Here is a 13,873-nt window from a genome sequence, read left to right on the forward strand (position 1 = left end):
TCACGACCTAAGCTGAAGGCAGAGGCTTTAACCCACTGAGCCACCCAGGTGCCCCCACTAAACCATTTTAAACACCAAGGTGAAATAAATTTTTTAGAACAAGATAGTCAGGACTTCCTCACTAGATTTATCCTATCTCACATTTGAGCACTATTAGGGAGTATACAAAACTATTAAATTATTTTTGTGGTTTCAAAATAACTAACTCTTCGCAGTCTTGCCAAATGAATGGACATATATTTTAAAGTCAACTATTTGCCTTTCCCTATTTCCAAGGAACTCTACATGCTGCATATTATAAAGATAATTATTCTGTGTCTTCTAAATTGTGACTATATTCTATTCCTAACTGCTATATTATAAAGATCTAGAAAGAAAAATGGGTTAAAGTATCTTTAAGATACTTCTCCGAGAACTAAAACATTAATTTTGTAAAGACCTATTACAACGAATTGACTCAACTGAGTCAAAACTATTAAGTGAGATTTATGTTGTCAAACTGAATTCATTTTCTTTGTAATCCAAAAAGAACCCTAAATCGAAGGTTTAGGGTGAAACCTAAATCGAAGAACTAAATTCTGACCCCCCCCAATAACTTAATGCCTTAAATTTCAAAACTGCATGTTAGAGGGAAGGTAAAAAAAAATCAGTAATCTAATGCAACTTCTTGTAATTATTTCTAAATAGTAGGGGTTTTGTACAGGAATTTAGACTCATAGTATTAGGAGAATGTGATGGCAAAATCTTAACATTTTAGTCTTATATTCTCTAAATTATCCTATGAAAATTGTTAAAATTAACTTTAAAAAATCACTTAGTATTTCATTTTTAAATTGAAGAAAATGTTTTCAAAATTTTCCTAACTGCTATTTGAGGACATAATTAAAACCTGTATAAGATAAATTGTGACACGGGGCACCTGTGTGGCTCAGTAGGTTAAAGCCTCTGCCTTCAGCTCAGGTCATGGTCCCAGGGTCCTGGGATAGAGCCCCTGCATAGCTGCTCAGCAGGGAGCCTGCTTCCTCCTCTCTCTCTGCCAGCCTCTCTGCCTGCTGATGATCGCTCTCTCTGTCAAATAAATAAATAGAATCTTTAAAAAAAAAAAAAAGATAAATTGTGACAGATGATTATCTCAGGTGTCAATTCACATGTTCATCTGTAATACCCTATGACACCCATGCAAAGGATACAAGGAATCCTGGGGGCAAGTGCTTAAAAGCACATGTAGGAGGACAAAGGACAAAATTTAAATTTTGCATAAGTCTGCTTAATGTCCCCTTACTGGGCAAAAGCTTTTTACCCTTGAAGAAAAAAAAAAAAAGCCAAAACACCCCAAGCGCAGTCTTGAAACATGCCACAGGTTGCAAACACCTGCCATGGTTCAGGAGTGCAAAAGCAACCAGAAATTTAACACCGATGTCCTCACACTCAGTGTGGGTTATCACTGTACACTTCTCTTCTCCAAGCGAGAACACTGCTTCTTTTCTTTTGGCAAAAATAATGACAATAGATCCAGTTAGCTTGTGTCATGTCATAGCGACCTCAAGTTATTTCAAAATGCCTGTGAGGCTTCCAGAAGAACACTAAAACCACTGAGTTTAAGCCAAAATATTCCCCTTAATGACACTGCTAAAAAAAACTGCACAACAAGAATGTTACTCATTTTTCTAAACATCAAAGCTAAGTAACTAATTTTAAAGTTTTAACCATTAGTGACAAACATAAAAATAATAAACATTTACTGGCTGACTACTAAATGTATGTATTTATGTGTAGATGTAGAAAATAGACAGGAATACTATATCCCAAAATATTAATAATGGTTTTGGTGTTTTTACATTATCTTAAATTTTTCCTTTGTATTTTATAAATTTTCCACAATAAACATAAATTAACTGTATAATGGGAGAGATTTTTAAAGTAATTCAAGCTCTATAAATTCCTCCTAGACTGGTATTAAAGAGAGAGAGCATTTCCATCTTGGGATTTAGAACCAAATCTTTAGAAGGGCCAGAAATCTTAAGATCTGCCTCAAATATGTATTTCTTATGGCAACACTTAAATTGAATTCTTCCAAAACCACCAAATTCCAGAATTAAGGAAGGGCTTTATAGTTGTTCATTAATTTTATCACTTAAGCTATAAAAATGACTGAATATTTATAACCTTTATGTGTTCTTTTAATTTATCATTCTCTGCTTCCTTTTTATTAATTTGGAGCTGTAGTCGTTCATGTACCACTTTTACTGATTGTGAAAAACGGTTAGCTTTCAAAGCATTTGCCTGTGACAGACAAAACAAAAAAATGTGTTATTTGATATATTTCTCCACAATCTTTAACTTTATCCACATTTAGATATGACCTAAAAAGTTGACAAAAAGTAAAGTACCATTTTACATTAATTATGACCCCATTATAAATTGTATATAAAACTACAGGGCTCTGTCCCCCTCTGCCCTTTTATTTAATGGCTCCAAGAATCTCCTTTTAAAAAGTCCTATCTAGCCTAAGTAAATTATATCTAAAATGTTCCTGCAAACACTAAACTTCCTTAATTTACACTAAAATTGAAATACAAATTTATTCATAGTTCCTAATATATGGTGATTTATTCCAATTACACTAACTTAAATACCATAAAAATCTTTAAAAAAGAAATTTCCAAAAAGCTTGTAAAATATCCAAATAATATAAAAATGCTTCTGTGCTTATTTCTGAGGATATGGGGACCAGGATGGAAAGAAGGAAAAGAAGGAGTCAATATTAAGAAAATATAATGAATTAAGCTCAAAATTTGCTTACCTTTTCATTCTGAAACAAACAAGAAAGTTCTTGAATATAGGTCTCCTTTTCAAGTACCTTCTTCTTAAGAGTCTTCAGTAAATATAATGTAAGAGTTAGAAGAAATATCACAATTTGGATAATGTTGGCTAATTTTATAAAACCAAGCAGCATATAAGTAAAAAATGTCAGAAAAGACACGAAGTATAAAAAGACTTACAGTATTTTCACTTTCATTATCAGTTAGTTTCTCTAACATGCTGGATAAACTGTCCCCTACCTATGAAAAAGAGATATTATAAATCAGTATCAACAAACATATTTCTCTACATATAAAAGTAGAAAGAGTAATAAGCATCTTTTAAGAAATTAACATGGACAACTATTACGCACTGTTCAGATTTTTAAAAAGGTCATCATATGGATTTCTGCCCAAGTGTTCCAAATCATCTTTTGCCCACGGTTTATGAAATTATATACTAATTTCTAAATAACACCTCAGAGAGTACAAGCCAATGACACAAAACCCACAAAAATCTTGTATGCAAAGGAAGCTCACTGGGCTGCTTATAAATAGTAAAAAATATAAACAACCTTAATTCTGTCAACCAAGAATTTTTTTTTTTAAAGAATCACAGCACATTAGTAAAGGAATTCTATGTAGATATTTTAAATGAGAACACAGAAAAATGTTTGTTCATTTTGAGGGTCATACTCCTGCTTGAGAATGTGAAAAAGCTATAAATTCTTTTCACCCAAAAGCATTTATGCCATGTACATATAATGCAAAATTGCACACACAATTTCGGAGGACTCATGGACTGCATGAAGCCTACTCTTGGACTTATGTAGAGGGACACAGTGGAATTGCTTGGCATACATATATTTTCATTTCTCTTGGGTATAAACAACTTGTAAATAAATGTTCACAGCAGCTTTATGCATAACAGCCCAAAAGTGGAGCAACCTAAATATCCGTCAACTGAGGAATGGACAAGCGAGAAATGGAATAGCCATATAATGAAATATTATTGGTAATAAAGAGGAATGAAGCACTGACGTGTGCTACAACAAGGATGAACCTTGAAGGCACTATGTTAAATGAAAGGCGGTTATGAAGAACCACATTTTATGTGACTCTATTTACATGAAATATCCAGAATCAGCAAATTCATAAAAACAAAAAGCAGATAATAGGGTAAGGAGGGGTGGGTGGGGTTGGGTGGTAGGCGAACTTCTAAAGGCCATGGGGTTTCTTTTTGTGGTGATGAAAATGCTCTAACATTGACTGTGGTGATTGCTGCACAGTTCTGCAAATACACTAAAAATCACTGAATTGTACACTTTAAATGGGTGAATTGTATGGTATGTGAATTATCTCTCAACAAACTGTTAACCACCAAAGATTAATGAATGTATGAATACTATGGTACAAAGGAGCTTAAATTCTAAGAAAATTTTATTGTAACCAGATGAGATGAACTATAACAAATAATGAAAAATTTTGAGATAGAAAATACAAGTGTTTTTCCTATAAAAACATGCTGCTTTCATGTAGAACTATTTGTGACACATTAAGAGTAAGGGTTAGTTTAATGATTTCCATTTCAAACAAAAATTCAAGAATTATTTCCATATCAAATTTACCAATAATTCAATTTCTACAGTTTGAGAAATAGCAAATCCTTCAAGTGAGAAATACATCTATTACATTAGTGCTTAGGAGTCCTTACTTGTTGGTATTCTGTCTTTCTAAGATGTTCCAAAGTTTGTTTTACACGTTTAAAAGTGTCTAATTCTTTTGTTAATATTTCCTTCTGTTTAGAGATCTTCTTCAAATTGGATGCAAAAAGATCAGCCTGACAAAATGTAAGAACCACATAACTTTTTAAGATACAGCATTAAAAAAATTTTTTTAAAGATACATTAAGACACCTAAAATACAGCGTTGCTGTATTTTAAGTATTAAGTATTACAGTATTGAAACACCTAAAATACAATGTTGCTGTAAAGTATCAAAGAATACTTTATTCTAGCCACAAAATCATTTTTGCATATGGTAAGAGTAGATTTTGCCAAGTTTATTAATAGTATATTAAAGTACATCATATATTAAACTAATAAAATCAAAATAAGAGCTTAAGCCCTAAAGTACTTCAGGCATTTATTGTAATGAAGCTAATAGAATACAATTTATTTTTCATCTCTAACTCAAACTTTAGTACACTGAAATTTTGGAATACGAGTTTCTATTCCATACAACACTATAGAAAATAGATATATTTCATCTTAGAATATTTTAGATTAAATTCACTCTTAAAATAGTTGACTCTCTAGTTGAACTTCAGATAAATCAAGCACCAAGGTATATGCTTTCCAGCTTAGCCTCTTATCAAGTGCATGCCTGAGATTACCTTTGAAGAAAAAAATTGCAGTTAATGATATAGGAGACGGATACACCTTCAATTTTTTATATCAAAAACCAGTATGTGTCCATAACTATGTTAAGATATAACTGCAATTAATGAGTCCCGAGTATCATGCTTGTTGTACATTTTATTAGATGTTCACAAGTGAGATACTCACATTTTCAAAACTAATCTCTTCAATGGTATCCTTAAATAATGGCAAAAGTAATTCTACAGAACAGGTTGCCAACTCCGCTTCCTTAAATGTTGCTTCCAGGTCAGTCTTTTCATTTAGGATGTCCTGCTTTAGACTAATTATACATATACAAATAAAATTTAAGTTAAATCTGTCATATCAAGTAGTTATACTTTCATGCAAATATAGCACAGTGTAAGTATCAGTTACACAAACTGCTCTCCAAAATACAACAGTAAGTTGTCACTAAAAATATATCAAATTTTTCCTATACTCCCCTATTTTTCTATACTTAATATACACAGAAAAAGTTTTTTAACATTTAGATATGTAACACACAAAAACCACCAACAGCAATGCTTCACTGTGCTGCTTGTAATTGTTCAACATCTCTTTTCTGGTTTGTAAAATGATTCGTGGGAATATGTTGATGTCTTTTTTACTTCCCTATCCTCTCCCTTCTCCAAACCCAAAAGATTTGTCTTTCTAGACCTTATTCCCTAATGCTTTCTTGAAACTTTCGTGTCCTTCACAAGAAATTCCTCCAGAAGAACAAATAAGCTAAACAAACAGAACACGAAAAACTAAAGCTCTCGAGATCTCAAAAATCCTTCACACTTGGCTTTATAATACATTATCATCATTCAAAACAAACTATTAATATTTGCCTTCTTGATTACCTAGACACTACTGTGTGTCATTGTAAGAGACATCTCTTTGGTCACATTTTTACATCCTGAAATCAGGATGCTTCTTATAATCTTTGTTAGTTAAGAAGCAATTGTAAGTTCTTTCTTGCACATGCCCAGAACTTTAAAGGTGTCCAATACTTTCAAGAATACCTGAGATGGGGTGTAGCCCTTTTTAAACCTTAGGAATGGAGGGTCATAGAGGGGTTGAAGGCGCTGGTGATGTAGGAATGTTTAGCAACATTTCAGAAGCAAGACTCCAAAATAGGCTTGCTGGATATTATAAGAGCCCCTCACCAGTAAATCTTATTTCAGTTAGAGATGCTCCTAAGAAATGCCACATCACCAATACTCTTAATAGCTAGGACAACTCTGAGTCAAAAAGCGACTCAGAAGAGTCAGATTTTGAGTATAAGAAAATTTTGAGAATACCCTACTTTACTTCATTTATATTTTATTCTTATATAAGCATAGAGTTATTTGAAGTAAAAATCTATGTATAATTAAGTCTGAAGGAGCTTTTTCAATATTTATAAATAAAATAACAAGTCATAAGAAAGCATCGTATCAGGTGCCTGGGTGGTTCAGTTCTTAAGCGTCTGTCTTCGGCTCGAGTCATGATCACAGGGTCCTGGGATCGAGCCCCCAGTCGGGCTCCCTGCTCGGCTGGAAGTCTGCTTCTCCCTCTCCCACTCTCCCTGCTTGTGTTCTCTCTCTCTCTCATTGTGTCCCTCTCTGTCAAATAAATAAATAAAATCTTAAAAAAAAAAAAAAGCATTGTATCTTTCTTCAATAGGCAGTTTTTTTTCTTTCTTTACAAAACATAATATAATGGCTCGTCAACAACTGATGGGCTCTTAGAGGCTATGTCTGAAAGCAGACTGTGTTCTTAATTACTGCTGGCTTAATGTGATGGTTGTAAGATGTTGGCTGTAAATGACAGTTGTCCATTATTAAAAACCATCGGCAGAAGAAAGTCAAGAATGATTATATATGACCAAATATCACTGTCATTTACAACAAGTTAAATAGAAGCTGGACTACACTATCAACAGTGACAATAATGGGGTTTTAAGATGGTCATTTTGCGGGGCACATGGGTAGCTCAGCTGGTTAAGCATCTGCTGTTGGCTCAGGTCACAATCCCAGGGTCCTGAAATCAAGCCCTGCATCAGGCTCCCTGGGGGAGCAGATGTGCTTGTGTTCTCTCTCTCGCTCAAATAAATAAATAAAATCTTAAAAGAAAAAAAAAGACTGTCATCTCAGTGAGCAATGAGTCATATAAATATTCCCTATGTTTTTTAAGATTTTATTTATTTGGGGGGAGGGGCAGACGAAGAGGGAAGGAGAAAATCTCAAGCAGACTCCCAACTGGTGTGGAGTCCAGTGTGGGGCTCAATCCTATGACCCTGACATATGACCTGACCGAAAACAAGAGCTGAACACTCAACTGACTGAACCACTCAGGCATCCCCATGTATTCCCTATTCTAAAGGAGACAGCAAAATATGACAGGTATTTGTTATATAGCAATACTCCAAATGACAGTGAATTAGTACTCATCAACTACATTTCCAAAATTCCATAGTATTTCTATTCTCATTCACCTTAGCTATAAGGCTTAATACTTTAATAACTTGCAATAGTTAAGGCTTTCATTTTTATTTGCTTTCATTAAGATTCCAAAAAAACTAGACCAATTCTGCTAAATGAGTACTGATTTGTAATCAGGTTAAATAAGCATAAGAATTGCTAGATTTGAAGAAGTTATTATTGAAAGAAGGCTGTATTTGATTCAAATAATTTATAGTACGGACAAAATATGAAATGCTAAAAACAGAAAATTGCTAAAAACAGAAAATTAGATATCCCCTGCTATAATTGAGAATACCAGCTGTGATGACTTTCACTGGCAGCCTGTGGTAAATGTTCATCCTCTGGTGTACTTGTAAAATGGGAACATAATTCTTCTGAATGACTTCTATCAATTGCAGGTTTCTCCATAAACTTGGTAAACAGATTTATAGGTGGCTTCCACAACTTTTCCTCATAAGGTGAAAGCTAAGAAATATTTTAGTTATTAAACTTATCATTTCAGTAGGTTCTTTTTTCTATCATTAACCTATGAGATAAAAATCCTAAACATGTATAAAGAATATTTTATAGACAAAACAGAAATTTTAACTGCTACTCATTGTGATACTACTTTAAAAACTATCAAAATTCCATTGCACAACCATTCAACAATTGCCAATTCCACAGTTTCCAAAAGGCTTGTTATTTTCTACATAACCACAAGAATGGAGAAATTTTTATTAATCTATTTCTTGAAGTATTATAATAACTTAATCCAGTCATACTAGAAAATAAATATAAAAACTATGGTTAACTCCGGTCCTCAGTTTCATTATATCTACCCAATAGGAAATGTATGTTATGTATGCCTAGAACAGTAGAAATTTCATATATTTTTCAAAGTATCTGGCAACAATAGCTACAAGAAGATTAAGCTATTTTGAAAGTTTACAAAATTTACAAAATTAAATTGATTTATTCCTATTTCCCAGCTCAGTCTAGGGTATTTTTTGGTGATAACAAATAGGCAGATGACAAATACTTCTAAGTTTTACTAACCAACTGTTTTCACCCAAACTTAGAGATATCATTTTTTTTTACAGGAATACTCAATGAATTTCTTCAGAACTGTTACATTTTAAGTAATGAATTAGTAGTTCAGCAATCATTAAGACTGTGTTTTCAAAACTCTAATATATTGTGTCTCCCTGACTTATATTTATACATCTTACATTTATACAAAATCAAATGTTATATTTAATATCTTCTGCATTTTTTTCAGAGATATTTTACCTCTGTAATTTATTTTTATAAACCTGTATTATACATTTGTTCAGGAATTTTCAGTACTTTAGATGTGAAGAAATTAGAGGTTGAAAATTACTTATAGTTCTAAATGACACTTTGAAAGTGTCTGTAAAAATACATCTATTTTTGTCTAAAGGTTCTATACACTTCAGAAACAAATATTTAGGATACAGACCAATGAGAAGCATGTTAATATTTTTTAAATACCAGCAACTCATGTACAAATGGAACTGCCAACTAACCTACAGATATCTAAGATGATCTACTTGAATGTTGCAAGTATGAAACATCTGTTAGTAGGACATAACAATATTTTGAGCTATCTGAAGTCTTAAGGAATTAAAGAAGAATTAAAAATAGATGGATACAAAAAATCAAATGTAAAACCAAACCTAAGAATGAAGAAGAATATCATCTAGATAAATCACTGAAATCAACAGTACTATCGTTTGGTTCCAATAGTTACCCCACTCACAGAGGAACTGGTATTTATCCTTCATTCATTCACTTGTTTAAAATTTGTTGCTCTGCACACTGGAATCTAAAGAAAGAATACCTTATTTACGTTTGAATCCTTAGCAGCTACAAGCCTTATCAAAGCCAAGCAGTAATTGAAGGAGAGGACTCAAGGCTTAGAGCAGTTAATGTGATGAATAAAGGCAGCTGCTTTTTACTTATTCACTTCATTGATTTATCTTTTGGGGGAATCATTAAAAGAAAAACGTTTCCTATATTTTGAATAGAAGTTCAAAAATAAATGTAAGGGGATTAGGGATCTTCAATTGGCAGTCAGTTCGGTATCAGTATTTTTAAATGAGTTCTTACTTGGCTCTGGGGGCTACTGGCAACCATTTACACAATTTTTCTAAAAGTTTTATCACAAGATGAAATACTACATTTTTCTGCTTCATCACCTGTAAAAAGTAACTGTGTCTTTTCTTAAAGGGTAAACAAATCAAGTTAAAGCATTGTAAAAACAGAGATCTTAGAATGACTCTTAGCCCAACATTCAGAAATGTTATCTTTATTACTGACTCCTCAAAACATAGAGAACTATGTAAGTCAAGTCTCAGATATATCCATAGGAATTATCAACAATTATATTCTTATAATCTAGAAATATTTTCCAGGATAAAAATTGTTCGGAGGTTCAAAGGCACTCCACATTTGTGTATTGTGACAATACTATAACTAAAAACATATGTGTGCTGAACAACAATTTTCTTTAGCATAAAAAGTCCTACCTTTATAAAAAATGCTATCATTTTAGTGAGCCAAATGTATTCTTCTACAGAAAAGCAGATGTTTTGCAAGAAAATGTTTTCAATTACATGGAATATACTGCCAATTGACAAATATACTTCTGTACAACTTGGTGGTGAAACAAAGACACATATTCTGCACACATATTTAATAACCAAACCCCTAAAGATTGGCAATTTAAACATATTTTAATGTTTAAAGAATTAAATTTCCTATACAGAGATGACTTTACCAGTCCCCTATCAAAACGGCATGTACTTAAAGTATTTTCCAGGCATGGTCATGGTTTATGCTGACCCAGCTACACTCACTGAAGTATGTTCCATTTTGGCCAACAACAATCATTTGAGGGATGGCTGTTCAGGGACTGTAATGCTGGCCATGGTCAGAGAAAAGAAAGATCCCAGTTCAGGCCCTTCCTTAGCATCTAGATTGCTCTAAGTAAATGAACCAGCTGCAGACAAATATGTACTTAAAACTAATCTCTCTGAAGAGAAAAGCATAAGAATCTCAAGATTTCAATTTGTTTTGCCAAACATTTATTCTTGGAAAACGAGCTCCCACTGGCTTCAAACAAGAGCACACAGCTTCTCCTGAAAAATTCACTGAAATACTCAGCAAAGAACACAAAGTAGATATAGGAATGCTGCTCATCTCTCTCACTGTTCTTCACACTAGTCAAAGTTTACTAAAGAATTTGTAGAGTCCTGCAAAACAAATGGGAGTGACAAAAAGGAAGAGAAAAAGGCATTCTAGGTAGAGGGTCAAGTACAAGCTAGAGGAAGGAAATCACAAAGGGACATGATTTGTAAGGGCGAGCGGCAAAGGACGAGACTGGACACATGGAAGTGGTCACTGTATGCCAAGCTCAAAAGTTTGAATTTTTCCCTAAAGGTTAAGACAGACCATTAAATCATTTTAAGCAAGATAATAACAGATCAAAAGTGCATCTTTAAAGGATAAATTCAGTGGTATTTTGGAGACTGGACCGTGCATATGGAGGGGAGAAGAGTAGAAGCAGTGAAACTGGTTATTCGAGTCCCAGAGAGATGAAATTCCAGCATTCTTTTCCTAGAAAAAATTTTGAGGCAATCAAAAATTGTTTCTACCGGTGATTAAAAAACAACAACAACAACAAACTTGAAAAGCAATGAAGGAATTAGAATAGCAAGAGATCAGTAGAGAAAGTGACCAAATATAACACCTCACTTATCCAGGACCATCTGAATGGACTGCTCCACATACCTGTTCCAGAAAATGACAGCTTATCCCTTTAAGTACAAAAGTAACTTCTGAGCTTGAAGAAAATCTCCTGAAAGTATTATTTCTTCTTTCTCAAACAGAGTACAGGTAGCCTGAAAATAATTTAACTAATCCTTGTTGACCCAGAGGCAGCATATTAAAATGAAATTCCGAGCCAGACTCACCCGTTCTTGGTCATTAGAACCACCTGACATGGACACCTCTCAGGCACAGTGGGCCTTAGTTGCCTCTTCTACATGAGAGAAACCTTTGCCAGCCAAGCTGTGGGGAGGTTTGAACAGAATGAAGCAGCACTTACAGGTGGGATTTTTTTTTTGTTTGCTTGAATGGCTTTTTTAAAATTTAGGGCCCCTTTGACTTGTTTTTGGGACTGCTTTTCCCACCAGATCTTCTCTTTAAATTTTTTCATCTTTTAAAAAAAACAAACCATACTGAGTCAATCCCCATTCCTTAAATTATTTGCAGGCCTCAGTTATCTATATAAAACCAACTTTTAAAAACAATTCCTTCAAGATCTGTTCTTTACAGAATCATTACAAATCATCATCAAAGAAGTCATAAGTTGAGGACTACTAAACCAGAGCCCAAGGGAAAACAACTGACTTCCAAAAGAATTGACCTCAGTGGATAGATGTTATGTCAACTTCACTGCTATACTCAGCTCCTTGAGTCTCATTCATCTGTACAATATAAACAAAGCCACTTTCTCATACCTTTGGGTTTTTTGGATACAAAAACCATATTATTTATACCCATCAACCATGAAGGTAGAAGAAAGAGAAGCAGAAAATGGATACCTAGCTGTTGAAGAATTAGGAACATGACCATGACACTTTTATTCTAAGCAGAACGAAAGCAAACTAATTTCAAAAACAGGTTTTCTGTAGTTTGTTCCTTTAACTAACCAAGTAGTGTTTAAAACTACTCCAAACACCTCATTAATTAAAAAACACCTGAAACCTTACTATGGGTGAGGTGACAGGGAAACTTTGTCTCTGAAATAGGCATCCTAAATACCAGCCCCAGTGTGTAATTGTTTTCTCAATCAAATGCACCTCTGAGGAACCTGGGTGGCTCAATGGGTTAAAGCCTCTGCCTTTGGCTCAGGGCATGATCCCAGGCTCCTGGGATTGAGCCCCATATGGGGCTCTCTGCTCAGCGGGGAGCCTGCTCCTCCCCTCCCACCCCACCCCCAACCCCTGCCTCTCTGCCTACTTGTCATCTCTGTCAAATAAATAAAATCTTCAAAAAAAAAAAAAAAAAAAAGCACCCCTTACTACCTGTACTCAAAACCTGACACTGGTTTACTTAATCACTTTTATTACAACCACTCAAAGTGACTATTATTGCCCTCGTTTTCCAGTTAAGGAAACTGAAGCCAGGAAAGTTAAGTGACAGTCCAAGGCCACACACATGAAGGAGTTTCCTACAGAGTCTCGAAACCTAGAAGGAACCTGGAGGACTTAATTTCCGAGGCTTCCCATAGTATTCTTCACTAAAGGGGCCCCAGGGCCTACCACAATCGGGTATTTATTATATGGTGGTCGCTTTAAAAGCCAATTGGGTAAGAGAACTGTTTCACAAGGAAATGCCGGCCAGAAAAGGACTTCGTTCTGGAAAAGCCCATCAATTAAGATCTACCCTGGGGTCCTGGGAACCACATCTTCCCTAGGAGGGCGAGCCTCGCGGCCTTTTCCCCAAGCCAGGCAGTCAACTCTGGGGAAGTGGCACGTACAGGAAGAAAGGGGCTGAGGTTTAGCTCTGGGTGGACGTGAAGGCCTTTCATTTCCGGGACCCACCACAGCCCTTATCTTCAGAACCCCAAAATGCGTCCGCGGTAACCGCAAGGAAGCGGTCGGAGCCTAAGCCTACCCCTCCCAAAAGCGTGCCTACGCCCCGACCGCTACGTCAGCACGCCACCGTGACGTCAGCCCGATGCCGCTCGGCTACAGAAGGGGTCCAAAGGGGCCGCGAAGATGACGCCTCAGCGAACGTTAGTGGAAACCACTGCCATATACCTGTGCTCTCCGGCCCTGGGTCGGCTAGGGGAGAGAGGGTCGCAGGGGGCAGTGCCGCAGGTAAAAGCTAGAAAGGAAGCCAAAAGACGCGAGGTGGCAAGCAGGCGAATCCCTAGAACTGCTTGCAGTGGAAGGGTGCCCGCCCTGGTACAAGTGGGACGAAAGCAGCGCTAGTAACCTCCTGTGGCTTCTTTGGCAACGGACGCCCCGCCCTTTGCGTCGGGCCCACAGCCGAAGCAGCCGATTGGCTGGGCTGAGGAAGGGCCTGCGTCTGTTGCGATTCGCAAGAATGAGGGGGCGGGGCCTGGGAGAGGCGCTTTGTCTCTCAGTTACCGCTCTGGGTAAACTTTTCCCGCCCGCCCTTCAAGCCT

General features: G+C 35.6%; 1 protein-coding gene across 3 annotated transcripts in view; it reads right to left on the reverse strand.

Annotated features, from left to right (window-relative positions):
• LOC111143117 (outer dense fiber of sperm tails 2 like) overlaps positions 1-11,724 on the reverse strand; it is a 34,455-nt gene extending 22,731 nt beyond the window's left edge. For all 3 annotated transcript variants that reach the window (XM_022496604.1, XM_022496603.1, XM_022496602.1), the window contains exons 1-7: positions 11,649-11,724; positions 7,967-8,136; positions 5,369-5,501; positions 4,516-4,641; positions 3,003-3,062; positions 2,804-2,875; positions 2,167-2,283 (exon numbers count right to left, since the gene is read on the reverse strand). In XM_022496604.1, coding sequence (XP_022352312.1) covers positions 2,167-2,283; positions 2,804-2,875; positions 3,003-3,062; positions 4,516-4,641; positions 5,369-5,501; positions 7,967-8,136; positions 11,649-11,678 — 708 coding nt within the window. In that variant the 5' untranslated portion in view covers positions 11,679-11,724. The remainder of the gene's footprint in view (positions 1-2,166; positions 2,284-2,803; positions 2,876-3,002; positions 3,063-4,515; positions 4,642-5,368; positions 5,502-7,966; positions 8,137-11,648) is intronic.
• Between the last annotated feature and the right edge of the window lie 2,149 nt (positions 11,725-13,873).

Source organism: Enhydra lutris, unplaced genomic scaffold, assembly GCF_002288905.1.
Source record: "Enhydra lutris kenyoni isolate GAN:26980312 unplaced genomic scaffold, ASM228890v2 scaffoldscaffold9, whole genome shotgun sequence".
Classification (NCBI taxonomy): domain Eukaryota; kingdom Metazoa; phylum Chordata; class Mammalia; order Carnivora; family Mustelidae; genus Enhydra; species Enhydra lutris.